Source organism: Buteo buteo, chromosome 15, assembly GCF_964188355.1.
Source record: "Buteo buteo chromosome 15, bButBut1.hap1.1, whole genome shotgun sequence".
Lineage (NCBI taxonomy): Eukaryota > Metazoa > Chordata > Aves > Accipitriformes > Accipitridae > Buteo > Buteo buteo.
This window is the reverse complement of record NC_134185.1, coordinates 20485614-20512108: the sequence shown is the minus strand read 5'-3', so window position 1 is coordinate 20512108 and position 26495 is coordinate 20485614. Positions and strand designations below refer to the sequence as shown.

The following is a 26495-nucleotide window of genomic DNA, read 5'->3' as shown; positions in this document are numbered from 1 at the left end:
GATGAATACTTGTTTTGAGATGTCTGTTTCAAAACACCGGGAGTGTTTCCTACTTCGGCGGACCAGACCTCCCGAGGAGACCGGGTCGCTCTCGGCAGCCCGGAGGCTGCTCCGGCGCGTTTTAAACTCGGGTTGGTTTTTTTCCCGCAGACGCGGCGACCCCCTGCCAGCCTCCCGCCGTCTCCTCCGCCGCCGATCGCGGGCCGGGCCGCGCTGAGGCACCCGCGCCCTCCGCGCAGCCCCGCGGCCGCCCTCGCCCCACCGCGGGGTCGGCACGGTCCCCCCCGCCGCCGCTTCTTTCCCCGCGGGGACGGCTTACGGAGCGCTGCCGGGCCGCGACCACCTCACCGCCCGCCGCCCCGCGGAGCCGCCGCCGCCCCCGGCCCGCGCGTTACCGGCAGGGAGAAGCCCCCCCCTCCCACCTCCCCGCCCCGCAGCTGCCGCCGTCCTCCCCCGCCCCAGAACGGGACGAGCGGGAGGAAGGCGCGCCGGCGGACTCTGCCCACGCCCGTCCGCACCGCATTCCTCACACGGCTCCGCAGGTGCGGCCGCCTCGCCTCGCCGCCCCGCCGAGCGAGGGGCTCCGACAACTCACCGCCCGCCTCGGCTCGGCTCGGCCCGGGTCCCCGCGCGGAGCTGCCCCACACGCACCGCGCCGCTACCCGCGCAGCTGCCCCGGCGCCAGCTGTCTGGGCGCTCCGCCTCGGCCCGCCCCCGCAGCTCGCCCCAGCCCGCCCCCGAGCCCCCGCCCCGGCCGCGGGCAGCGGCTCTACCTGGCCGGGCCGCCTCCCTCGGCCGCGGAGGGAGGGGCGGCGGCGGCGAGGGCGAAGGCCGAGGGGCAGCGGGAAAGCGGGCGGCCTCGGCGGCGGGCGAGGCCTCGGAGGGGGCGGCGGAGGGCGAGCGGGCGCCGCATCCCGTACGTGCCCCGGCAGCCCGCGCCGCGGCGGCTTCCTTGTTATCGAGGGCAAAACGCCGCCCCGGGCGAAACCGGCGAACTTTTGATGTTGAGGGAAAAGCGCCAAGGGTTGAACGAAGGCGGCTCGCGCCGCGGCGGCCGGCTGGCTGCAGCGAGGGCTGCCCGCCGCGAACCGCCGCCCGCCCCGGGAGGGAGCCAGCGCTCTGCCTCCGTCGCCGGGGCCAGAGGAAGGGGCGGCGCGGCCTCCCCCCGACCCCGGCCGCACGGGGGGTGTCGGGCCCCAGCACGGGCGTCGCTCACCGCAGCCCCGCGGCGGGACCCGCCCGGGTTAGGCGTGCTGGGGCCGGCAGTCGCCTGGGCGGCTGGGGCCCTGGTGGGAGAGCTCGGTTCCAAGCCCCGCGGGGCGGTGAACCCGCATTTTCCACCTGGCAGCAGCGGGGCCGGCGGGCGCGGCTGCCTGCCCCTGGCTGCGGGGGGCCGAGGCGGCCTCATGGCCCCGTCCCCGGCCGGGGCGGCGTGAGAATGACTCCGCGGCCTAATGGTGCCGGCGCTCTCCTCCGGCGCTCAATTAGTATTTAATGTTTAATGAATGCTAAACTAGGCCTCTTCTAATTAACGCTTAATTACTTCTATGAAGAGGAACAGCTTCAACAGGAAGGACCACGCAAGTCTCACTTCGGCGCTTCAGAGGGCCGGGCGCGGGGGCGGGACAGACACCAGGTCAACCCGCCTGCGGCTGGCCCGGCCTGGCCCCGAGCGCGTCTGGCCCTCTGGCTACTGAAGAAAATCAGTGCCTTTTTTACGCGGTCTCTTCCTCCTCCGGGTGGAAAAGGGTTAAGTTCATTATTTTTTGCTTCATCAACAGGCTAACTTTTGGCTTCTGTTCTAAAGCTGCCCCTAAGAGGAGTTGTGAAAGGTGGTCTCGGCTCCAGGAGAGCCCCCCAGAGCCCGCTCGCTTACTGCCAGTGAAACGGTGTGCGGCAGCGGGGCTTGCCCAAACACATGAAAAATACAGAAAACCTAGACTGGGGAATATGCAGAGTTAGCTTATCATACTGCAACCAAACAGAAATCCATGGGAACCCTTGTCTTTGTCTACTTTTCTTACGTGTGTTGCTTATGCAACTGTACCACCAACGACGTCTTGTGTCCACACACACAGTGATTCTCCCTCACGGCTTTCAAATAGGCAAGTCTATGATCATGACCTTGAGCTTAAGTTTTTGGGTTGTTGGGGGTTTGTGTTTGGGTTTTTTTTTTTTCTTTACAGATAGAGAAATAATCTGCAAATGAGAAAATTTGATGTGTTTTTCCCTCCCTTCGCTGACTTTCAACCAGTAGAAAAAAACCCAATCAATTAAATAAAGAGCAACATTTAGGGCTGCATTGAGTTCATACAGCTCAGACAGTTAAAGTGCTTTAGTGATAACAAAAACAACTATACGTTTCCCTATCAGATGCAAAAATCATGAATAATGCAGCCCAATTAGTATCTAATTTCTTGATTCTATGTATGTATTGCCAGTACTAGCTAATTATAGGGAAGGGATAAGGAGACAGTAATGAACATTACTAGCTAAAAAAAGCAAAAATACAAAATTTTCAGGAACACTTAAAGCAAGCCAGTAAGGAATGAGTGACACTAATTTATCTGAAAATTCCTAAGAACTACAAGTATGAGGAGGATGCCTATATTGTTCATATTAAAAACTGGTGAAACTCCAAAATAGGGGAAATTTAACTTCATTATGATGTCAATCTGCATATTAACATTTGGATGTAAAATAGCTGTCAGTCCTCTAAATTAGTTGGGATTACATTATCAACCTGACAGTCATTATTACACTTGCAGTCAAGCTTTGGGTTTGCAAGATTACACTTGGAAAAAATTAGCTATTTGAACTGTGGATCTGGATTTCTCTCTTCCCAGCAGCTGATTTTCATAAAGTCCATGGGAACTTAATTATCTTTGAGACGTCTCCCCCTTTCAAATGTAGTTTAAACTGTCCAACAAGTTCAAAAGGTGTTGGATGGAAGGGAGGAGGGACAGCCAGCCAGTCCAGTCACATAAGCCTTGTTTCCTCAGGGAACGAGGCTAAAGATTTTTTCTTGATCTTGAAATAGCTGCCCTATGTAAACTGTTTTGAAGTAATTTCTTCATACAAAGTACCTTAATTATATACAGCTCTTTCAAAACACATAAAAGGCCAGGTACTTGCCCTGAAGAGCTTGTATTTTTAACTCAGATAAATGTAGGTGAGCCAGTATTGCCAGTGCAAGAGGGCACAGAGACGGAGCTTCTCAAGAGGCTCTAAAGTGGGGCCCAGCCTGACAGAGCACAGCACAGGAATGCTTGATTTCCAGAGCACAGCACTGAAATGTTTGATTTTCAGAAGGCAAGAAGTATCCTTGCTCTACCGATCAGGCTTCTTCAACGTGCTTCTGCTCAAGCATTCTTACCCTTGAGACATTAGCCGTTTCAGAAATCCCTGATCAAAGGCGTTGGCAACTAAAAAAAACCAGAGGACTTGCCTATCCATTCCTCGGACAGCATGGAGGAAGCCGTTTCAAGTACACTGCATGAATCTTTAAAGTGGTGTCTAATCTGAAAGCAAAACGCCACCTTCTTAACCAAGAAATGTAAATCTTGTTTGTATTTATATTCATACCTGTTTATGTTAGCATTAAAATATTTCCTCTGTTTTTGGCTGGGGTTTTTTCTCATTAGGTAACGTAAGCTGCCACAGCCAAACCCCTAATTTAACAATGTAATTAAACATGTGCTTTGCTGGTCTCCAGTGGAGAGAAAGCATAAGCAACTGTGATTTGTTGAATCAGAACTTCAGGCTGTGTCTCAAGGGATCAATTGGATGTTATTTTCTTAGATCAGTTCATCTGAGTCAGTTGAACATGACTGAAAACACTTCTTAGAGCGCACATTATAGAAAAAAGTAGTATTTTTACTAGTCATTAGCAACTTTGTGGTAACTAATAGGTGGTAATATGTAGTGTGGACGGTTCTGTAATTTAAACATTTATTTGCTAGCATATATTCACCTTCAGAGGGGAAAAAAGCAACAAACAATATTTAGTGAAGAGTAAGATTGAGCTTTATCATTCACTAGAAGGTCATAAATAATGGGATTTCAAGTAACATGGAAACCTCTGAGACCCGTCTAACTTGAACAATTCTTATAATGTAGGACCCTTCTAAGGTCACTCTGGAACACCAGTAACTTTGGGCATCTTTAAATCACAGTATTGTAATTCTCACAACCATGAGAAACAGAAAGCCTCGGAGTTCTAGCAGTCATGTGATATCCCAAAAAGTGCATTAGCCAAAAACATTTAAATAAATAAACTACTACTCTTCAGGCTCTAGCATTCTGCAGCAACTGAGACTCAAATATTCAGCACTAGCAGTGCCAGGCTTTGTTAAGCTGAAAATTCATCTGGAGTATTGCTGGCACAATGTGCTGTAAAATTATTAGTAGGAAAACTAGAAGGAAGGATGTACAAATCAAAGCTAAGAGAGGAAAGTCTGAGAAGCACAAGACCCAATCAAGACCCTGTTTCAAGTCCTAGAGAGAGAAGATTTCATACTGCTTCTCCTACAGGTGAGTGCCCTAACTACTGGCAGAGAGAGAGGGGGGGAGTTGTAGACAGAAATAAAGGCTTGCTGCTTTTGCTTCTGTTTTTATTTAAAAAGCATGGGAAAAATTATACAAAGCATTTGACCTGAAACAGGGTATTTTGTGATTCACTGAGGGGAAAAAAAACCAATTATATTTCAAGTTAACCTAAATAATTTCTAAACTTAACCAGTTACCTTGCCATCAGTCAACTAGATTTGAATTACTTCAATTCACTATAATAATTTTTCCTTGTTTATGCTGACCCTTCACAAAGCCACAAAAGAGGGGTTACTATTATGAAAAATATGACTGATGTTACATTAACCCACACACTGCCGCCTTCGGAATACCAAGGGTTTGGCATATGCACATTAAACTTTTTTAGCATTTCTTTTAAATATCTCAGATTCCAGGTTGACAGTGTCCTCTTCAGAGGCAGAGAAAGAAATACACTTTAACAGGTCCACTTGAGCACGGAATTTACTCCCTGCTTCTTCCAGCCCTTTGCCTGCTACACTTACAGAGGATATAAACAGCAAAGGCTGGATTTTAAAAAAACCTCAGCTTTACCTGAGCTCTGTATAAAGGGAATGTAGCTTTCTAGATTGGGGAATTTACCTGAATAACCAAGGAGCAATAAATGTAAGACTGTTGAGCAGAGTGAAGTGAAACAATCATAAGTTAAGAAAACTTATATTTTTCCACACACTGTCTGTATTTTCTATTTTCTACTAAGAATATTTTAGCAAAGCAGTTCATGTCTTCAAGAGAACAGGACCTATCTGCTTCCAATTTATTTTTTCACTGTAAAACTAAATTTTTAGTTCAAATGTACACCGAAAATTGACCATTTTGCAACAGCATATAGACTAATGAGAATACTGAGCCTGCATGTTTCACTGAATTTTTGAAAAGAAATAATCAGTTCAAGAAGCACAGATATAAGTGTAAATCACAGATATAAGTGTAAATCCCATTATTTCTTAGGTGCCAAACACAGAGATTTAGATATTGGATGTATCAAAAAACCCCAGCAAAACTGAAAGAAGCAAATCATGCAAAATCAAATAAATAGAAATCTTTCAAAAAAGCTTAGGAAAGACAAAGAAGCATAAATAAAAATTGAACAGATCCTTACATGAGTATTTAGGAAAGGAGGTTGATAAAAAAGAACAGGCATGTCAGAAAAGGCATGCCTGCTCCCATCTCCGCTTCCCCAGAGCAAGTTATTTCCATATACTAAAATCTTTACCCCCTCCCCTTCTGTCAACAGCAGCACCTGTCAGTTAAAGAGACGCTCTATAAAACTAATGGAGATCTGTTGATTTTATCATTTTAAAATATTAATCGTGTATTAACCCAAAGATTTCTGGTGGGGTTTAAAGAGGGAAAAAAAAAAGATACTAATGTTTGCCTTACCATGATGATGATAATTCTTTTTGCTGTTTACAGAAGAATAAACAAACTATGGTGTGTGAGATGCAGTCCTGTGTGTCATTAACCAAACCCTTTTTCTTAGCAATCCTCCCACGCTTTAACCCCTTCTTTCTTCTGGCAGCACTCAGTTAAAAACAAGCAAAAAAGGAAGTAGTATCTGACTTGAGCCTTTCCAACTGATAAGTCATTTGGCACACAAATTATAACTATGAAAGGGACTCAATTAGAGGATAGGAGAAAGGGCTGCAGAAGGGTGGCAGCAAGTCCTTCAGTAAGCACCTCTACAGAAGCAGAGAACCTGTTGCAAAGAACTCTGAAGTTAGCGTTGGGCAAATGCCTTACGTGCATTAATTAACATGCAATACTAGAACATAGATATGCAACAGTAGGAAAAAATACACCACACACGTTGGTTCTCACAAACTTGATTACTGTTTTCTGATCCACGTTTAAGATGGCTAAAGAAAAAAAAATCCTCGTGCCTTTATTCAGCAAGAGATTGATTTATGCAGGCATCCTTGGTTCTTTGGCTTCCTGAGTTGGTATATTAAATCTGTATTTTTCTAGCAAGTTGTGGAAAAAGGATACTAAAAAGCAATTTGAAAAAGCAGAACACAAGCAGCACCAAAAGTAGGAACAGGGATCGTTCAACACTGAAGAACTGAGAGAATATTTAAACTCTCCTGAACTTGGAAGACTTCCAGAAATAAAATTGTATGCAAAAAATAGCATTAACATATATTATTGCACTTGTAACTCTTTGTGTTTCAGTGTAAGAGAAAGTGAGAAAGTTTGATATGAGTTAGCCTCACATCTTTGCCTTTGGGATTTCGAGTCTTGCTGGGTCAGAGCTGTATCACTAGGTAATCTACTCCGTGTAAAGATTCAGAGAGACATCACCTCTTTTGAAGCAAAGAGCAAAAATAAACATATATTATCTGTGTTTTGTTCTAAGAGATAGGAACTTGAAAGTACTGTTTGTGTTGAGCAATAGAGGATAAATGACAAAACCATTTTGGAGGGAAATAGAGGGGCTTGGAAGTCTTTTAGGTCTACCTAACCAGAAGCCACAACTAATAAATATAACACCTTTCCTTTTTCCAATTCTGAACACAATTCAGAATGATAAAGAATCTGTTACATAAGTGGGTTTGCATTTACTAGTTCTCTTTCTTCTAGGTTTGTAGGTCTCTTCTGTTTTGTGAGAGTGTACAGTGTCCTGTCACTAACTCTAAACGGTGTATATTGGAAGTATAGATTTAACATAAGTTGTCTAACTGAGGTCTATAGCTCACTGTAACACTTCCCAATTCCTTTTAGTTTAAGTATTTATGTATAATTACTGGAGATAAGAAATAGGATTCTTTTGCTGCACATCTAAAAGTGTCTGTATGACAGACTAAGCTATGAATCTCTGGAAATCAGCTCTTTCTTAGGCACCATCAATCGTGATCTCTTCCCCTTGCTTTCATGCAAAACTGTTGCTGTCAATAGGAGCTCCACAGTCTTCAAAATATATGACATTTGAAAAAGTCTTGCAGCATTTCAGAGCACATACAAGAATTTCATAAAAGCATCAGTAAATTCCCAGAGCAACCGAAAATCAGGTAGTATGACAAAGACTGATAGTTTTCACTAATACTACTGAGCTTACAGTCAAACACAAACTGCTGGTTGGGTCAGCTAAAAATGCACAAGTGACAACTCATTGTGTTTTCCATTCTGCATTGTTCTCATCTAAGAAAAAAACATTTTAAGTAGCAATCTGGATTTACTTCTTTGCTAAGCACTTAGATACAGTAAAACTGATATATATTCCCAGAAGAGAAATTATGCACACTGAAAACACCTTTGAAATCAGACTGTGGAAATTGTATTAAAACTGTCAGACTCATTGTAATGCTTGGATCTCATTCCAGATACTGTAATCCGTCTCCTCAAGACTATTTATACATTTTTACATTAAACGATTATGGGACAAAGAGGAAATAATCCTAAGGAGCCACATATATTATTAGTCTTTGCCAAACACGGCACTGATGTGGCTACTCTGTGCTGGCTAACTGAGCTGGCTCCTCCTGGGCTAGCTTGGGCATCTCTACATGATTCTGCATGTAGCTCAAGAGCAAGGCAGGATTTTCAATACGCTCCTGTGCCCAGTCTTTCTTGTTAGCTAGCTGTAAGTGCTCAGCAGATGAAGGATGTAGATTGCCTCACTCTCTGCTTGCACTAGGTAGGAAACCTCGGTCCTTACCTGCAGTTTTAATTCAGTCTAGGGAAAATATGCCTAGGAGTTAGTTTAACTAACTAAAGCACCTAAGTGTTTTAGTCCTTCAGCAGCTCTAGTTCTAGATACCTAAAAGTAACTTCTTAATGTAATTTGAAATTTAGAAAACTAGGATTCTTTCCATTGGGTAAAGCAGATAGTCTGAAACTATAAATGGAAAAACTAAAAGCCTTTTGCTGGCAACACGAGGACTTTCCCCAGGTCAGGCACAGTAGAAGATAGGCTGTCACAGGCATACAGGGCAAGAGGCAGAAAGCCATCCTTGTGAGCACTGTGTTGTTAATATGAGACTGTAAAACTGCAAAAGAATAAAGACAGTAAGCAGGCTGCAAATTAGACTGCTAATCTGACCAAAGCCAAATTTCATAAACAACAAAGTGAACTGCATGTTTGACATGCTTGCTTTGGGAAGTTGATGTGATGGTCCTGAAACAGGAAAAAATTACTGTATGTTTATGACTCTGAAAACCACTTAGTAGGATGAAAAATGACAATATTTAATCAAAGTGTATTTAAATATGAAATTAATAGAATCTCTCTTCTCCACAGAAATTCTCATTAAATAGATGAAAATCACGCAATGTAACTTCTATTACACATTATGCCAAGGTACCATTTGGTACCTTTAAACAAACAGAACCTTTCAACTGAAATGTGTCTCAAGTCAACCCCCCAACATGAAGGCAGCCAACATATCAGCTGCTTTGGAAAATTTGGGCTTGATAGTCCAAAGAGCTTCAAAGAGCCCTTCTGTAAAATGTATAATGAAGTGTTTATACCCCTTGATAACTTCTTTGATGTACGGATTTTTCATCATGTACAGATGAAGAGTATTAAGCACAAGGAACTATTATTACTAAAATACCTTATCCTGACTTTATAAAAATGGCTGGACATCTCATTTTACATTTGAATTACAATGTTATAATTTAGCATTTATTCTAAATAACAGTGTTCACCTAAGGCTTATTATAATAATTATTACGGAGAATTGCCTTGTTATTAATTAGAATAAACTTTGTAAAACCAGAACAGAGAAGATAGGAATGACTCAAGACCCATTGGTTCCCTGCAGTGCAGTGGGCAAAAATTAAATCAAGTGGAATAGTCTTGCAAACTCTTTGCTCTTAATCCCATGATTACATCAGTATCGCCTAATATTTACCATTAAGCAAGAGAAACTTCTAAGAGAAAATGTTTTAATGAAATGCATTTATATTCTTAGGTGTGTTTATTTTATGCTCGGAACAGAGCTAGTTAGCATATAAAACATTAAAATAAACAATACATGTCTGTCTAGAGAACAGATACATTATTACTTCTGAAGAAAAAGGGAGATGTAGGTTTTCCTGCTATTACAGATACATTATTACAGACATGTTGCATTATCCTACTGTGCACCCCAACTACCAAATGTTAGCTGCTAAAGAGATATAACTACAACAGCATTTAAATCTCACTGCTGTTACTGGTGGATAATTGGATGAAAGTTCAAATTCCTACCTGGTATTCTTAAAAAAAAAAATCAGGTCTTACTTCTAAACACGTATTTTGTTGATTAACAATAATGCAACAGGGAATTGGATCAAACTGGATGAAGCTATACTGTTCAGAAATATCAGCATTTCCAGGAAATGTCAAGAAATACACAGGATTATTGATTCTGCACTTGAATTTCTGAATAAGACTTTACTTTGGGCAAAGGCCAATCCAACATACTCTAGGATTGGCTTTGGTGTCTGTGGCTTAGAACAAGAGACATTACAAAGGTACTTTTAAAGCTAACCCTTAAAAGCATCATGATTAACCAAGCACAGTTTCAACTACAACAGTTCTAGTGTTGGGCTCAAACTATTTGAAATCCTTTCTAAATAAAATATGTTAAAAACACTCCATTAGCAACTCACTTTGCATAAGTGTACTGCATTATTTGTCAGTGCTTCAGAATATAGGACGGAGCTGGTTGTCTACCATTAAAACCTGGTAGATGACAGCTGCTTCCTGCACATAGAAGGCAGGCGTGTGTCTCCTCTCGCGTTCCTACTCTACCACTTCCCTCCCACGCCGCCTTGGCACCTGGTGGGAAGGGGGTGGGAAGACAAATCTCTGCCACTCTATGGTTTTCCTCTAGCTACCTAACCCTTTCGTCTAGAAGTGACTCTTCTTTTGTCTCTGCTGCAACTCAGGCTTTCCAAGCCAGCCGCATGATCAACCTGACAAGTCTCTTCAGTTTCCCAGCTGCGCACAAGGCTCTGAACAGCAGCCAGCAAGAAGCAGGGTGAGCTTCTGTTTCACTGGGCGGCCGCTTAGAAAAAAAACCTCACAAACTGTCTATACCTTTTGCATGTTTGGAAAGTGGTTTTCTTTTTCAGGTCCAAGAGTCAGAAATTGATCTGATAAAAATTAAGTCTTACATGCCAAAGAAAAAATATACCTTCAGCATTCCCAGAAGCAAAACAATCAAAACTCCCCTGGAGAAGAGGGAAGGGGAATATCCAGAATTACCACTGATAAGCCTTCTAAAATCACAAGTTTCTCTAGATGAAATACAAAAAAGTAAACAGATCTTGATGTTCTTTTTATCTAAATCCTGGTTGCTAAACTTTTACAGTGTAGTTTGTTCAGATTTTTCAGACTTTTCAAAAGCTACACTTTTCAGTCCCTATTTTCCTTCTAGACAATTACTTGCTTTTCCAGCAAATATACTCTAGAAATCAAATTGGTAAAATGAAAAGAAAAAAAAAAAAAGAGGAGGGGAATTGTAAAGATGGGAGAGGAAAAGAGGCTGTATTTTTATTTGCACGTCATAAAGTATAATTTAGAGGAAATTACGATGTCAAGTCCCATTATAAAAAAGCAATGTTTGTAGAACAAAACATTATATTCTATTTAAATCTTTAGCTATTGTTTGCAACCACAACAAACTCAAAACTTACCTGTTGAAATGTTACCCACTGTGATTTTGAAAATTGTATGAACAATGCTAGTTTGTAGGAATGGCAGATTTCTTTTAGAATCTCTAAATCTTACTCAAACAGTAGTTTAGGCAATTCTTTATTAAAGTGGATCATGCTTTGCTTTTGTAGATCTTGAGCCATGGCAGATTGAGTGCTTGTTTTAAAGGGATGAGTGAAGGAGCATTCCAGCTTATTCACTGTAATTCAGTTCTCAAGAGAACAAAACTAGAAAGATGAAGTTTTTCATGACTACGCTTTGCAAACCCATTATTACACTGCAGCTGGAACTACAGAGCAATAAATTACACACATATGTATATATATATATACACATTCTTAATTGTCATATGCATTATATAGCGTATAAAGTGGCAAAAGCCTGGTCAGGAGGAATGAACTATTACTAAAAGCTTTGTGTCGCAACCTTCTCAGATCTGAGGGTGCACAGGTGTACTGTGCATATGCTGAGCCACCTGGTCACGTAGCATGGCAAAATGGAAATAGGGTCACACCCAAGGAGAAAGCACAGCTAGCTGCCAAGGTCCTGAAAACCATTCCAACGCATTGCACAAGTGTGGAAGTGGTACAAGAAAAGAATGATGCAAAAGAGTCTACAGCTCTCCACACAGATCACTGCACAGTAGCCTACCGTGGAGGCCAGAAGCAAACCCCTGGTGATTCAAAGAGCAACTTCACAGGACTGTACTCACCAAGGGAAAGAGAAGGGAGGAGTATGCCCTTTGGGAAGAAGGCAGCATAGTGCCTGGTGTCATCCTAAGAAATAGTGACATACTAGCATGAGCAACACCAGAGAAATGCTGAAATGCTATGTAGCTAGGTGTTTGGCATGATGATACACAAAGGTGGGGCAGATAAAGGATGGCCACTGATAATATTGGACTGCCTGGCGCACACTCCCATGTCACCATTACCAGACTCACTACATACTGTCCATGCTGGATCATTGACGACAGACCTCCCTAACGCTTTGCAATGCATGAATGGTCCATTGCCTTCCCCGAGCAATGCCACGCTGAGTATATGGCTATCCACATTATCTCACTCGTGCAAAGTGCAGTGTTGTGCCAGTTTGATAGACCTTTTATTTTGTCACTGCTTGGGGGACTGTAGATTATTCAGCAATCCAGCCCTGAAGACCTCAGCACTATCACATTCCTGGACCATTGCTCTTGTGACTGTACTTTAAGCCATCACTAACCCTGTCAAACAGAAACATATTTTCAGCCATTGCATCCTCTAAATTTGTTCACAGTGTTACATGGAGCATGCAAAAACTTAAGACGAAATTCAATTCCAAACATAGCTCAACATGAAGACTATGCAGCATGCAAGTCCAATGTAAAGTTGGATATAGCATTTTTATAAATCTCCTGCATCAAGGTGGATGTGTTGAACTGCTTGAAAGGAGAGTTCTCCAAGTGACATCTGTCTTGAGCTGCCAGCCAAGAGCAAATAAATGTTAAGCTGTCTGATACATGTTACAGTTTGGGTTCTTTTTAAACTGCATGTAAAAAATCCCAACGATCTCCTCAATAAGCTTTGTGAGTACTTGAAAGATGTCTATCAGAATAAGAATTTACTGGTATTCCCATATTCCCACTCTGCCTCAAAATTATTTATATTCTAAAGGGGTGGAGGGAACCTTCTTGACTCAGTACATCCATTGCCATCTTGAATGCCAATGTGTTAAGACTACAAGACAGGTATCTCTTGCACCAATATTCCTGGAGCTATGTTCCTTCTATGAAAATGCTAAGTAACTCCATGCCATCTTCCCTCCTGTCTTTTGTACTTCTCCAAGGCCCATGTTAGCTGTCAGCTGTAGTCCTGTACACCTACAGCTTAAACACTGTCGTGCTAAACCCCTCACCAAAAAGCAGCAGAAATACAAGAGAGAAAGATGCTTTCAAGGGCTCTCTGAATCAGCCATAAGAACTGGACATAACCTAAATGTTATTTTTAGGAAATAAGAGAGTTGGTGTCTTAAGCCAGGTTGGAGATAGCAAAATGAAACCCTTTTTAAGTTAATACTGAAATGAAACTGGTTCAAATGGGGATAAGAAGAATAATGAGCTGGGACTATGGTAAAAAGTAGACTGACAAGGAAATAGCAATGATGCCATCAGTCTAGTCAGCAGAATGGTATTTTATTAAGAGAAGTAATTTTCTTGAGCAATACTCAGAGAGGTTCTGTCATGGATAGCTGAGAACCTCTCTTGTGCTGTAATTAGCCATAAATTTGCAGACTTTTTGGAAGATAAAAGGATGAGCAGGTCTTCAGTGAGCTGCATTACAAAGCCAAATCATAATAACCAAATAGTTTTATAGCGGACCTGATGTCCAAGCTTTTTGACATTGGGACTTCTCAGAATTTTGGTCTCTGCCTACACAGTAAGTACAACTGTGCATGTATAACCAGCCGCTGGATTCTTCTGTCTTTGTTATTAACAAATGTGGTTGAATTGAGGGCACCTGGCATTTTCTTCTATGAAAGAATCACAGTTTTGTATCCAGAGTATCTCTACTGCAATGCTACAGATGTTTGCTGTGTCCTGGGAAATCTGGGCAGAATGATGCTTAACCAAAGGTAGACGGATCGATCATGTTAGAAAGAAAATTCTATGATGAATGGCACATTCTTCTGGGGATGCAGTTACCAGAATTGTAGTTCTTCAACCAGTGACATAAAATAAACCAGACTTACAGTAGAATCCTAGAAAAGCATAAACCTGGTATCAGGTAACTGAAATAACTTAAATGACAGAAACAGCTTATTCTGTCTTCTGAATACTCCTACTTACATTTTTGGGTCTGCTTTCTTTCCTACATGCTGTGAATTTAATCTATAAACAATTAATTGTTCTTGCTTTGGTGTTTTGGCTTGCTTTGGTGCAATCTTTTCAGTCTCTCTTCTTCAGCATCCCTCGTCCCCTCTCTCTCCTCCTATCGAGGCCTTGACAAAGAACAGATACAGATAAAGCAATGGACGTGCAATATCACAGCCCAAAAGCTAAAGTGCTTGATGTAACACAAATTCATATCAGATATTTTTTTTCTTTAAAGCAGACTTGATATCTAAGTTCTGTCAGCCTGAGAAGCATCGTCAATAGTGACTTACAACTATGGATGGCTGTCCCAGTGTTCTCATTCAGCATTCCTACAGGTCCAACAGTACCCATGCGCTATTGGGCTCTGCTACTTCTACAGTTTTTAGTGTCAATGTTGATAAATATTTATATTAAAAGATAGCACCTTAAGTTATTAAAACTGAAAGAATAACAAAAACATAGTTCAGTCCTCCGCTGTTATTTAGTACTGTTCTGTAGGAAGAGCTGGCCTACATGTGGGTTCTTGATAGCAGGTGGTATTACACAAAGACCATCTGTACATGCTGGGGCCAGTTTTGCTTTCTTTCCGTGATTCTGAGCATCCCTTTCTGTCAAACATACTTATGGTGGTCTACACTGTCATTATGTCTCTGTAGACCATGCTCTTAAATATTCTCTCAATGGAAAGCACTGTAATTGAAGCTATCTTCCAGTTATTCCCCCTGTACTTTGTGGGTTTTAACATTTTACCATATCATTTCATGTTACTGGTTTATGACACTACTCACCAAATGTGCAGACAAGTAATTTAAGATACAGTGGCTTCTTGGAGCACAAGTGTTTGTGGGAGTCATCACTGTGACTTAAGTGGTCAGCATTTAAATTCTGTCCCAGTTCTGTATTTTCTGGCCTCCATGATGATTTCAGTACTATTTAAATTCTGTTTGCTTCTAATTGGTTGTGGTGGTGTTGTGTTTTTAATTATGAATTGCATATTTATCAACTAAATAATTCTGAAAGAATATTTCAGTATTAATCATCTCAAACTATTGCAAAACATAGCATGACTCAGAGCTAAACAACCTATAAAAACTTTAAAACTTTCAAGGACAGAGTGTCTAAATCCTTTGTCAACCATGTAAGAAATGCTGGCATGGCCAGGACAAAATGAGGCATTCTTTTTCCCTTCCCACATCTCTCCACCCTACTCAACTGGTTTGGTTTGAAAATTTGATTACTTGCCACCCCCACCCCCCGCCATGAATTTCAAAGTAAAGATTTCAGTGTTCTTTTCCTATTAACATCACTTTCTTGCCCAAACCACAGCATGGTTGCAGCCCAAGAATAGGAACAAATAGCGTAGATAGGATAAAAGAAAAAAAGCAACTTAGATAAACTATTACAACATTCTCATATTTTCCTAGACATTTTAAACCGCAAGAAGGAATTACTGTGTTGGCCAACACAATAATTTCTTATTAAAATCCTTATTAGAAGCCATATAGACAATGAATAATGTAGCTATTCTGAATGTTGGCAAAGAGCTCTCGTGTTCCATGCTTCATCATGTTTATCTTTTTCCATTCTCTCTATATATTGTTCTCTTCAATTCACACAAATACATCAGGACAGCAATCCCAAATCCATGGCTTGCAGATAACATCCCCCAAACTTCCTTCCATTCATACATACTTTATCCATACATACATTATCTACACAAATATATCTGTATACATCTATATAAATGTAAATAAAATTCAGATGTATATTCCACCCTATAAAAATCTCTATTGCTGTATTTTTTGATTGATCTAAACTGAAGAAATTTATTTCTCCAGATTTCCCATAAATTAGTGCACTAGACGCATATGACATGTAGGTGACTCTCATAAGCAGACCTGGCTATTTAAAGAGGTTAAAAGTTATGCTTTAAAATTTAAAACATGGGAGGCTACTCTGTCCTCTGCAGGAATGACAATGGGGAGCAACGTGATTAAAAAGTAGCCCTACCAGATTGAGCACAAGCATGACTAACCGAAAAGGGAGGAAGTGAATGGCAGCTTTTTGTGGGGATTATCAAGAGATTTTGAATCTCTCTGTCTAGTAACAAGGGAGGAATTCCTGGTGGGAAAAAAAAAGGAAGAAAAGAAAGAAAAAAGGAAAGGAAAATGATTCAGCTTGCTAAGCCTGGGAGGGAGGTACAAAGTGCGACCTTTACTTCAGGGGAAACAAGTCACACTTGGGGGAGGAGGGTGACAGTAGCAATGATCTGTTTGCGCTGAACACGTGCCATCAGTGAGGCCAAAACCCAACTCAAGTGAACCTTGCTGGATTTCCCACACGAGGAATGACAGTGATTTTACCACGTAAAGAACACAATAGTTACACTGAAGAAGAGAACCAACCCCCAACAGATCAAAGGGCGTTATTTTATACAGAAGTTGAGCGTAAGTGTAGTTAAGCAGAGGGAAACTCTGGCAAGAATTCAGATGTCCAGCACAGCACTGTGCAAGCTTTTCTCCTGGGTTTTTTTTCAGGTAATACAATAAAACTTTGTCCCACTGCAACATTTAATTAGCTGGAAAGGTATAACCTCTTCCAAACAGTTGAGGACCCATCCAGATTTTAAAACAAAACAAAACAAAACAAAACCAAGAACAAGCCCACCCCCCTGCCCTACCTAGGCCCCTCTTAGATGACTACCTTGCTACACCTGCCCTTCACCTCAAAAGAAAAAAATCTTATAGCATCATGTAATTTCCCCTTCCTTTTTCTCCTTCAGTCTTCGCACAAGGCAGGTTAGTGCTCTCCTGAAATTGGTTGGGTTTTTTCCTCCTTTGAGAAAACCTACACCAGCAAATGTTCTCGGCCCCTGCATGACTCACTTCGCAGGGCTTTGGCTACAAGGTTTTGTTTAGCTTTCTGATTCCAAGCTGGAGAATGATGCCTTCTCTTCTTTCGGTCTCAAGTTTTGGGAGGAGATTGGTTAACCACTGGAAGGCCTTATCTCTTAAAAATTGTGGTGAACCTTTAGGCAAAGACTTGTTCTCCCCAGGGCAGGCTCCTCTCACCTATCCACAAACTGATACTTTTGTTGTCTGTTACTTTGGAAAGTGGCTCACCTGCTTTCTCGTTCATTTGGTATTGCAACTTTATCAAATGGCAGTATAAAATGCTTTGTTTCTACCATTTAAATCATTCTGGGAGGTGATTTTGTAAGCCCATGGGATCCCTAATAGACTTTACATTTTGTTATTTCTTGAGAAAATACAGCACTGTAAGGAGAAGCAGTATGAGGACCTGGGCTGAATGTCTTGCTAACACTTCTCTGAGCAAGGCAGAAATGAAATTAAAGAAGCAGATGAGGAATCCTAAGCTGAAAATACCCTAGACCTTGATGAGCTATCATCTTGAAAGATGAGTTAAAAGAGCAGGAGGAATTAGGGATCTGCATATCTGCTGTCTCAGGAATATGGCAAAGGCAGTGATAGAATAAAATCATTTAATCCAGTAATTTGACAGAGAATCAAAATGGGCTTCCACAGCCACACCTGGGTGTAAGAAGTACTCCACCCAGTTTCCTTCATTAAATATTCATGTCATAGGACTGAATCTTTGTGTGAAAGGCAGTGGCTGTGTTCAGGTAGCAAGTAGGTGTGAGAACTCTTATCTAGATGGAGAATCCTGAGAAACCTTTAGACAGGTACCTGGTTATAGGTCTGAAAATATGACTAATCAACACCTGAATATAAGAGGAGTGACAGCATTAGAGCACATAGACGTGACTTAGAAAAAAACCTCTTTAGACCTATGTCACATGGAATTTTAAAGTCTAGATTTTTTCTGATCATTATTCCTAGTGCACAGGAAATGTATAAATAATGAAGGATTAAGAACTTTCTTTTCATTCACTCATTTTAATATTAGCAGAAGCCAATTTAAATTTGAAATTGTTCTCTACAGGAATAAATGCCTTTCAGCTTAACTACATGGAAACCTATCACCTTAAAGCCTATTTGTCTTTAACTACATAATTTAAGGTCATTTGAGTTTACCATATCACAGTGAGGACTCCTTCTCAATTGGTATTAGTATTTTGTCACTATTCAAGCTGCGTGACTCCAAAATATACATTAATCTGTGATTTGGTCCTCAAATGGAATTATTATTTATTCAAAGAGAATGGAATGAATCAAACATTCAGGAAGTTGTTTCTTCATTCATAGTGAGAACACTGGCCACATTGTTTTATTAATTAAACAGTCTTAAAGATACTAAAAAACCAGTCATAAAATTATGACCACAGCTATCTACTTTATGTAGTACAGGTTATATGACAGGTCAAATAATCTTCAATGTGGATCTTCATAGACATTCTAAATATAAACAGGAATCTAATCAAGCTATTTCGCCTTCATTTGCAAACAAACTCAAAGACACCAAATACTACTCCTATTTAGCTCCACTGAGCAAAACTGGATTGTGTAAATGTAATCAGGAATGCAATGCATTATTTGAGAAAAGGAAAAGGAATAAGCTGAGTTTTAGAAACCCAGAAACAGAGCATTTTGCAGAACTGACATCTAGAAATTACTTCTGGGTTTTTTTATTATTTAATAGTGTGTTACCAAACTTCTATTTGCCAAAATACAAAAAGAGAAACTGCTAACCTTCATTTTCATAAAACAATGTTTTGCACATTAAATAGTACAGGACTAGAAGAGTTAAGAAAATTAAATGTAAATTTAAATTTGTATGATTTATTAATTTCTCATAAATCTAGTTATCTCCAGTGGTTTAATAAACATATGCTATTTATATACTTGATAAGAGCACTTTAAAATCTCTCTTTCATTGTTATGTACCTGACATTTTCATTTGTTCAAATCAGAAGCTTACAATAAAACAGTGATAAATGCCAGACGGCCTTGCAAAGGGGAAAAAAGTGGAAATCTTTGTACAGAACTAGAAGTACATCTGAATCAGCATCAGAGATATTTGGTGAGAAAGCAATATTGATATAGAAGGATGTTGCTTTTTTCCTAAAATGATGTAGTGAGAGGAAATATTTTTGCCTTATAATTTGGGCAACGCAACATTTACTCACTGAGCAACACTCTCAGACAAATGATTTTAAACATTTTTTAATTTCCTGCTGTTTTACCACCACTATTTATGAAAGTCAAACAAAAAGAAAGAGAAACAAAGTTGCAATGTGTATCAAGAACAGTTGCTGTGAAGTACAGAAATGGGTTAAGATGAAGATTTGTTAAACAATCCTGGAAGAAGATGAAAGGGGAAAAACAGGGTATAATATGATACAAGTTTATTATACACTAGTTAATTGGGTGGAGAGAAGACTGTTTTTTGATCAAGCAAGGGAAGCATCCAAAAGGACAGAACCTGACGGCTTTAATTACTTCTTGGAATTAATTTTTTTTTTCTGCTGGAAAAGAAATACAAGACAGAGACAGTCCAACAAGTTCTTGGAATATGCTGGGGACAGCTTTTTCTTCAGAAGGTGAAGAAAGCCATTAAGGGAGTGGCTATTTTAGATCTTCTGCTGACTAGTAGGCACAAACTGGCTGAGAGTGGAAGGGAATTTAGGTGAAAGTGAACTCCATCATTTAATGATCACTACTACAAAAAGGAAAGGGAAAGCAGCAAAATAAAACTACTTTTTTTTTTTTCCAGAAAACAAAACCAAATGTTAACAAGCTCCAGAGACTGATAAGCAAGGTTTCTTAGAAGACTGTTTAATTAATAAAAGAATGCAGAAGAGCTTGTCTGTTTTAGTCATTGTTGGAGTCAGCTCTTAATTATCCAAAGTAAAGGGAATAACCTAAATTAGGCAAAAACAGAGGATAATACAAATTAGGCTGTGTAAACTGGTCTGCAAGACTCTACTTAGTACATTCACCTTTGAAAGGCTTATGAACAGATTTCCATAGCGAGAACAGCAACGGAGCCTGGTGCAAACATCTTATGTTCTGTTTCATGCACCGTTTTCTACTGCTCTCCCGCAAGAAATGCTGAGGGAAGGCAGGGCTTCATTAAATCCCAATCCCCATAAACCATCTATCATCAGCAGGTGACTCTATATTATTACACACAATAGCAGATTATCCCAATACAGAAGAAACTGCCAAATTCACACCCACACCTCCTAACACCCACACCCCCCAATACCCACCCCCCACACAATTTCCGTGATTTTTATGATTTATCTAACAATCAGACCTTTGTGTCATGCATCAAAGTATAAAATGATGTGGCCTGCTCTGATACTCTTTTAGATGCTTCATTTAAAGGCTTTTAAATGTTCTTAGTACAAATGGTTTGATTGGTTCCAAGTTAGAGGAATAACACCCCAACAGTTTAACTTAGCTTTAAGTATGAACAATTTATTCCAAAAGAAGAACAAAATGCCAACTGAGAGCTCACTAAATAACAGCTGAATTCTGCCATTCTTAAATTTCCACTGAAAAAAATCAAACATCTACTTGCTTTTCTAGGAGAAGTCCTTGCAAGGAGTTAATACACAAGTCCATCCAAGAGAGCAATAGGGCGAACAGCAATTTTTTCTTTTGGAAAGCTAATTCCCCAGCTAGCTTTACTGCAACAGAAATCTCACCCCACCACAGTACTGCACCATTTTGCTGTTTCATAGCTGTGAAGAACTGAGCTCTTTCTGTAGGCATGTTTCTACAGTATCAACAGAACTAAGATGCTGAGTGAGACCAGAAGGGATGTTTGGGGTTTATATTATTTGTGTATTCAACTAAAGACCAATGAGTCTTTTCCAAAGGTTCCATATAGAAATTAGTAGATGAGATTTGCTGGTTTGAGATGACTAGACAATAAATTTGTTTTAAAGACAGAATATTTTAAGCCCTCATCAAATATATTCAGATGAATATTAGTTCCACAACGAAGAAAAAAGCAGCTTTTTCAATTACTGGCCTGCTGTGTACTTTTGTTAATGTGGAAAAAAAAGTATTTCTCTCTCCATGGAAAGATTACAGTAGAGACAAGACTGGCATTGCACAACCTTGTCTGCAATCTTAAATTAAGTTCTCACATTATAACAGAAGTAATTAGCATTTTCCCTAGCTTGCTTCCATGCAGTAGTACTGCTGCCAAGCAAATGAGTAACACTACATGAGCTAAATGAACACTAGAAAACAAATGCATAGACATTTCTCCTTCTCTGGAATAAAACTTAACGTAGAAAACAGTACAGGTTAAGTGAGAAACTGTAAAAGAGTAGGTGCTGTTCCTTTATTATTTTGGCTGATATATATTTTATGAACAAAAGGAAAAAGACATATGGTTTGTGAGAGCATGTGGAAGATCTCCTCAAGCCATTTCCTTTGTTGGCTCTTCATGCCAGCTAGAGTCATTATGTACCTTCCTTATTTCCGTATAAGATATTAATTTGAAAATTTTCCAGTACTTCAAACACAGGTCTTTTAAAGGAAGATTACAATTATACCTAGTATTAAATTCTGTTTTCAGAATAGTCATCTTCTGTATGATATATGTAAGTGTGTGTGTATATATGTATATATATATTTTATGTAAACACACATACTTAGTTTTCTCTTACCTTTCTAAGTGCTGCTGGTAATGAGGCAGTAGACATTGATATTGCTGGAAGAACATAGGAGTGTGGACAGATTACTGATGGTATTTGGTCTTCTTGAACAGTATAGCGTCTGCCTGATATATCATAGTACCTGAAAGGAGAGTAAACATTGTTCAATTACTATATCCTAGTGAAATAAAGTCTAATCTACTATCTGCTGTATTTCTCGACAAAACACACTAAGCCGTTTTCTCCTGTTGTAGTGGTTCCGGGCCTCCAGTACTTCTAAAGTTTACAGCTTTATTTTAGCCAAACTACTTGCTCCTCTTATTAGACATTAATTCATCCCACCTGCTTTAGCTACCTGAAACTCTAATTTGACAGCTTTTTCCTGATAACAGAACAACCGAAAACTGAATACAATATTCAGCAGGATAACCATATCAGAGCCACAAGGCAGAAAAATTAGTTATCTTACGGCACTCTACCACTACAGACACTGCAGATTACAACACTTGGGGTTTATAGTTCCACATTACATCACATGTTCTGTTCACCTTCCTTCTGGAAGCTGTCTCAGTAAAGAAACAGATGAATTCTCAAAACAGAAGGACGTTTATTGGGAAGATGCTGCCACAATGAAAGCGTATACAATCTTTAAAATGACACATTAATTTTTAGCAAGTCAGTCCTAAAGCTTAACAGACCTAATTTTGCTTATGTTTATTCTGCAGGGTCAACTTTGAAATTCTGAATCCAAAGAACATGGAAAAGTTTACCTAGTCTCCTCCAAAGACAGAAATAAAATAGTAAAAACTGACCAACTTATACCATCTCTTTCATTTCACTGTCTGAAAAATCAAAGTAGCAAGAATATAGAATTCTCTGAAGATATGGTATCATTAAAAAGGTTGATTAAAATGACATTTTATATATTTAGTCCTTTAGATGATTCAGCAATTAGTTAAAATCCAGCTTTTAAAAAAAAATATGTATTTTGATATTTTTATTTCAGAATTGGACTGTATTTTTCATAGGATCATAGGACAATTCTGGTTGGAAGGGACCCCAGGAGATCTCTGGTCCAATGTCCTGCCCGAAGCAGGGTCAGCTATGGAACCACATCAGGATGCTCGGGGCTTTAACCAGTCAACTCTTGAAAACGCGCAAGGACGGAGACATCACAACCTCTCTGGGCAATGGTGAAAATGACTTCCCTTACATCCAGTCTGAATCCCTTCCTTCTCAGTTCTTGCCTGTTGTCTCTTGTCCTCCTGCCACGCACCACTGTGAAGAGTCTGGGTCTGTCTTCTTGGTTGTCCTGACCACCACAAATGTACTGGGGGGCCTCCAGGCCCCTCATCACCCCCCAAAGCTGCCTCTTCCCCCAGACTGAACAAGCTCCAATTCTCCATCCTCTCCTCACAGGGCAAGTGCAGCCTCACAGGCGACCCCTGACTGTGCTGGTGGCCATCTGATGAACTCACCCCAGTTTGAAACACTGAGAGAGCTTTAGGCAGAAAATACCCTCACCAAATACTTTGCTTTCAGCAAAGAAAAAATCTCAAAAAGTTTTGGTTTTGTTTTGTCCTTAAAATATGCATATTTTCCATTTCAGTTGGATCAACACTTCCTTTCCCACAGGCTTCTTTTCCAGACTCATCACAAAGTCCCAAATCTAGCTCCGTTTGTACAGCTTTAGTTGCAAATTTAGTTTTATAACTGACTGCCATATAGAGTTTCCAAAGAGTAAATAAGGAGGCAGAAAAGCCTTAGGCATATTTATAGAGGTGTTCAGTTTATTGCATAATTGTGGTGAAAATGTTTTGACATTTCAACACATATCCCAATAAACATGTGCAATTATTTTGTTTATTTACCTATTTCTAAGGAAGAAACTGCATCGCTCTTAATAGCTGGTTACCTTCTCCAAGCCATAGCTGACTTTGAGCTGTCCATCTTCATTTTCATTTTCTGCCTCCACCAATGGAGGCTGCTTTTGGGGTGGTTCCACACACATTGTACACGAGAGAATTCAAAAGTCATGTTAACCAGCTGCTCAACTAGCGCTGAGAGATCCTGTTGCACCCTACCCTGCCTAATGTATATATTAGAGGCCTCTGTAAGACTGCTCTAGGGAGAAACAGTAGACCAAGGACTATCAACTCAGTGACTCAGAGCAGTGGAACAAGCGACATAGTATGGGCAGGAGACCGGGAAGGTGCTTGGCTGCAGTCCGGGTAAGAAGTCTAGGTAAGGAGGAGGAAAATAACAGCACACCTTGGGAAGCGGATGGAATTGCTGTCAAATGTTGAGGTGACATCAACACTCTGCGAGAGGCCACCATTTGCAATGGCGCTGCTGGGCTGGTGCCAACTGTCTGCACCCCAAGTGCTATGTAATGAACGTATGTCAGAAAACAACATGCCACCGGTCCCACACATCAAAATGCCAAAAGGAGGAAGCTCTGGGAGCAAGCACTTCCTAGGTGGGAAGTCATGACGTTTCCTCGGCATCCCCCGTGTCCTGCTGCAGAAGGGGGCTATGGTGGTCCCCAGGTGAGCCAGCAACGTCCACTTGGGAGGCACCTGCTGGCTCCCCTCCAGCGATGGAGGCAGGACCCTCCCCAGGCACCCTCACACCTCGCCCCCACAGGCCCACTCCTGATGGGCCACCAGTCCCTGAGACACCGTTGGACTTCAGTGTGCTGGCAGGCCCATGGCGCGGTAGCCAGGAAGCCATTGCTTTCAGAGCATGGTGAAGTAGCAGTTCCTTTCAGACACCCTTTTTTAAAGGACACAATTTCACGCCAATAGCTGGAGCTGACAGAAGCAGCATGAAAAGTTTCAACCCGAAGACGGCGTGCTGAAAAACGGCCAACTCCAGACTTCCAAACGAGCGAGAAGAGGCAGTCTTTGAATTTCTTCGCAGTTTAAGGTCTATCCTCCCAACAATCTGCTGATGTGCTGAGCTCACCAGAGCCTCCCAAAAGCTTTACTTTATGGCATCGGGCAGTTTTCCAGGGAAACGCTGTGGTACGCTTCCCGCCTGAAGGCACGGGCACGCATGCAACGTCCCGGGGGCAAGCCGGGGTGTGAAGGCACAGCGCTGCACCTCCTCTGCCCTAACTGCCCAGCCAAATTCTCTCCTTCCAGCCCAAATGTGGAGCAGCTCGCCCCAACTCACTGCAGAGAAACTCACCGTAGGGCAAGGGCAGGCGGGTGGACAGTTACCGTAGAGGAGCTGACGCATTGTCAACCCACACCCTTGCTTTCCTCACCCAGGCTTGTTTGTGTAACCATACCCACTCGCTCAAAGCCCCGAGGGCCCGGGGGGAAAAGGGTGCTTGCAACACGCTAGGCATGTTATGAAACCCTCCCAGACGTTTTGCAAGGCCCATCAATTGTCGGAGGCACTTGGAAAGGAGCCTTGTCTGTGGAGGTAAGAATTTTTAAATCAGGAAAAATGTTGGTGTGAATATTTACGATAGACTGAGTAGTTTATTGTTTGTTACATGTTTGGCTACTAAATAGTACAACTAATTATGTCAAAAATGCTCAGAGTATGTTTACCTGGTCTACAGTAATGTGTGTCTGGCATGTTTTCATACAGCTAATGAAAATAATAACTAATTTTACAGTGAAGCAAAGGAAGAGCAGGTAGGAAGACTTAGAAATTACCAAGCTTTTGAAGAGAGCATGAGGCACTAAAAGGAGGAAGGAGAAGCTCTGTAGGTACCTACACGTTCTCTTTACCAGTACAGGGATACTGGTTCACAGCAGAACTACTGACTGGAAAAGGAAACCGTGAGATAGAAATTAAACTGGGGAGTGCTCTCTTTACGCTGCAGACCACACACCTTGTCCCCATCACTCGTACCTGTCTGTGCCTAAGTACTTAGTAATGACACAATGTTATCCTATTAACTGTCTTAAGATGTCTTAAGATATTAATTATCTTAAAATATCATGACAATTATAAATCATTTTGAAGGGAATTAATCTCAAGACAAAAATATATGAAAACACTAAGATAGGATGACTAAGCAAACAACTCACAAAGAAAAAGAAGAAAAGAGGAGATTGCCATATATTTTAAACTAATGATGCTTACTAAACTGGCATCCTTATAATTTTACAGCCACGGCTTCCCTCATAATCCATCATATTCAGCCCTGATATCCATCTACAGTCTGCTAATTTTTAGAACAATCTTCAGTCTGTACCAGGTAGATGGTTCTTGCATGTTAAGTCCCATTTTCAATCAACACTTTTACATAGGATGAGATCATGTTTTTAAAAAGAGAGAGCATGTATGAGCAAGAGCAACTTGATTAAAATGGAAAGACATTTTGTTTGTTTACTCAGATCCTCTGCCCGGTCTCCTCTCTCCCATGCCATATCAGCACTTAAATTTTTCCCTGGGACCAGCAAATAACAATTTGATCAGCAAAGTGTCTGTGCTAAAGATTTACTGTGAAACGTAGAACATTAAGAGCAGGAAAGGGCTTTTCCCCAGCTCACCCACCACCTAGGTGCTCATGACTATGATGGGTGCACCTACGCTGTCAAATAATTTACCTCCCTGGTACATTCCCTGGTCCTGGTCCCCTTGTCAGCCATACTGCACATGCATCACTTTGTGCTTGTACTCTCCTCTGGAGGAAACCAAGTACTTCCCTCCGAGGAAAAGCCGAGGCACAGCTTTGTGGATGGACTGCCCTACGGATGGCCAAGCAAGGATGGGACTCTACCAGCTTTGGCTCCTCCTGCCCTACTCTATCCCAGCTAGCCTCCTGCCCTCAGACACCCCCTGTATGCTCCACA

At 41.2% G+C, this 26495-nt stretch overlaps 1 protein-coding gene and 1 long non-coding RNA gene across 5 annotated transcripts in view; one reads left to right on the top strand and one right to left on the bottom strand.

Annotated features, from left to right (window-relative positions):
* Positions 1-21755, bottom strand: part of CRYBG1 (crystallin beta-gamma domain containing 1) — a 68900-nt gene extending 47145 nt beyond the window's left edge. For 2 of the 4 annotated variants that reach the window (XM_075046703.1, XM_075046705.1), the window contains exon 1: positions 21691-21755. In XM_075046703.1, coding sequence (XP_074902804.1) covers positions 21691-21726 — 36 coding nt within the window. In that variant the 5' untranslated portion in view covers positions 21727-21755. Of the gene's footprint in view, positions 1-595; positions 649-5970; positions 6167-21690 lie in introns of those variants that run through there. The other 2 variants (XM_075046704.1, XM_075046706.1) reach the window with 2 other exon arrangements.
* LOC142039779 (uncharacterized) lies at positions 4263-22538 on the top strand. Its single transcript, XR_012653055.1, has 3 exons — positions 4263-4533; positions 10462-10553; positions 22404-22538. It is a non-coding gene; the product is annotated as an uncharacterized LOC142039779 (long non-coding RNA).
* The last annotated feature ends 3957 nt before the right edge of the window (positions 22539-26495 follow it).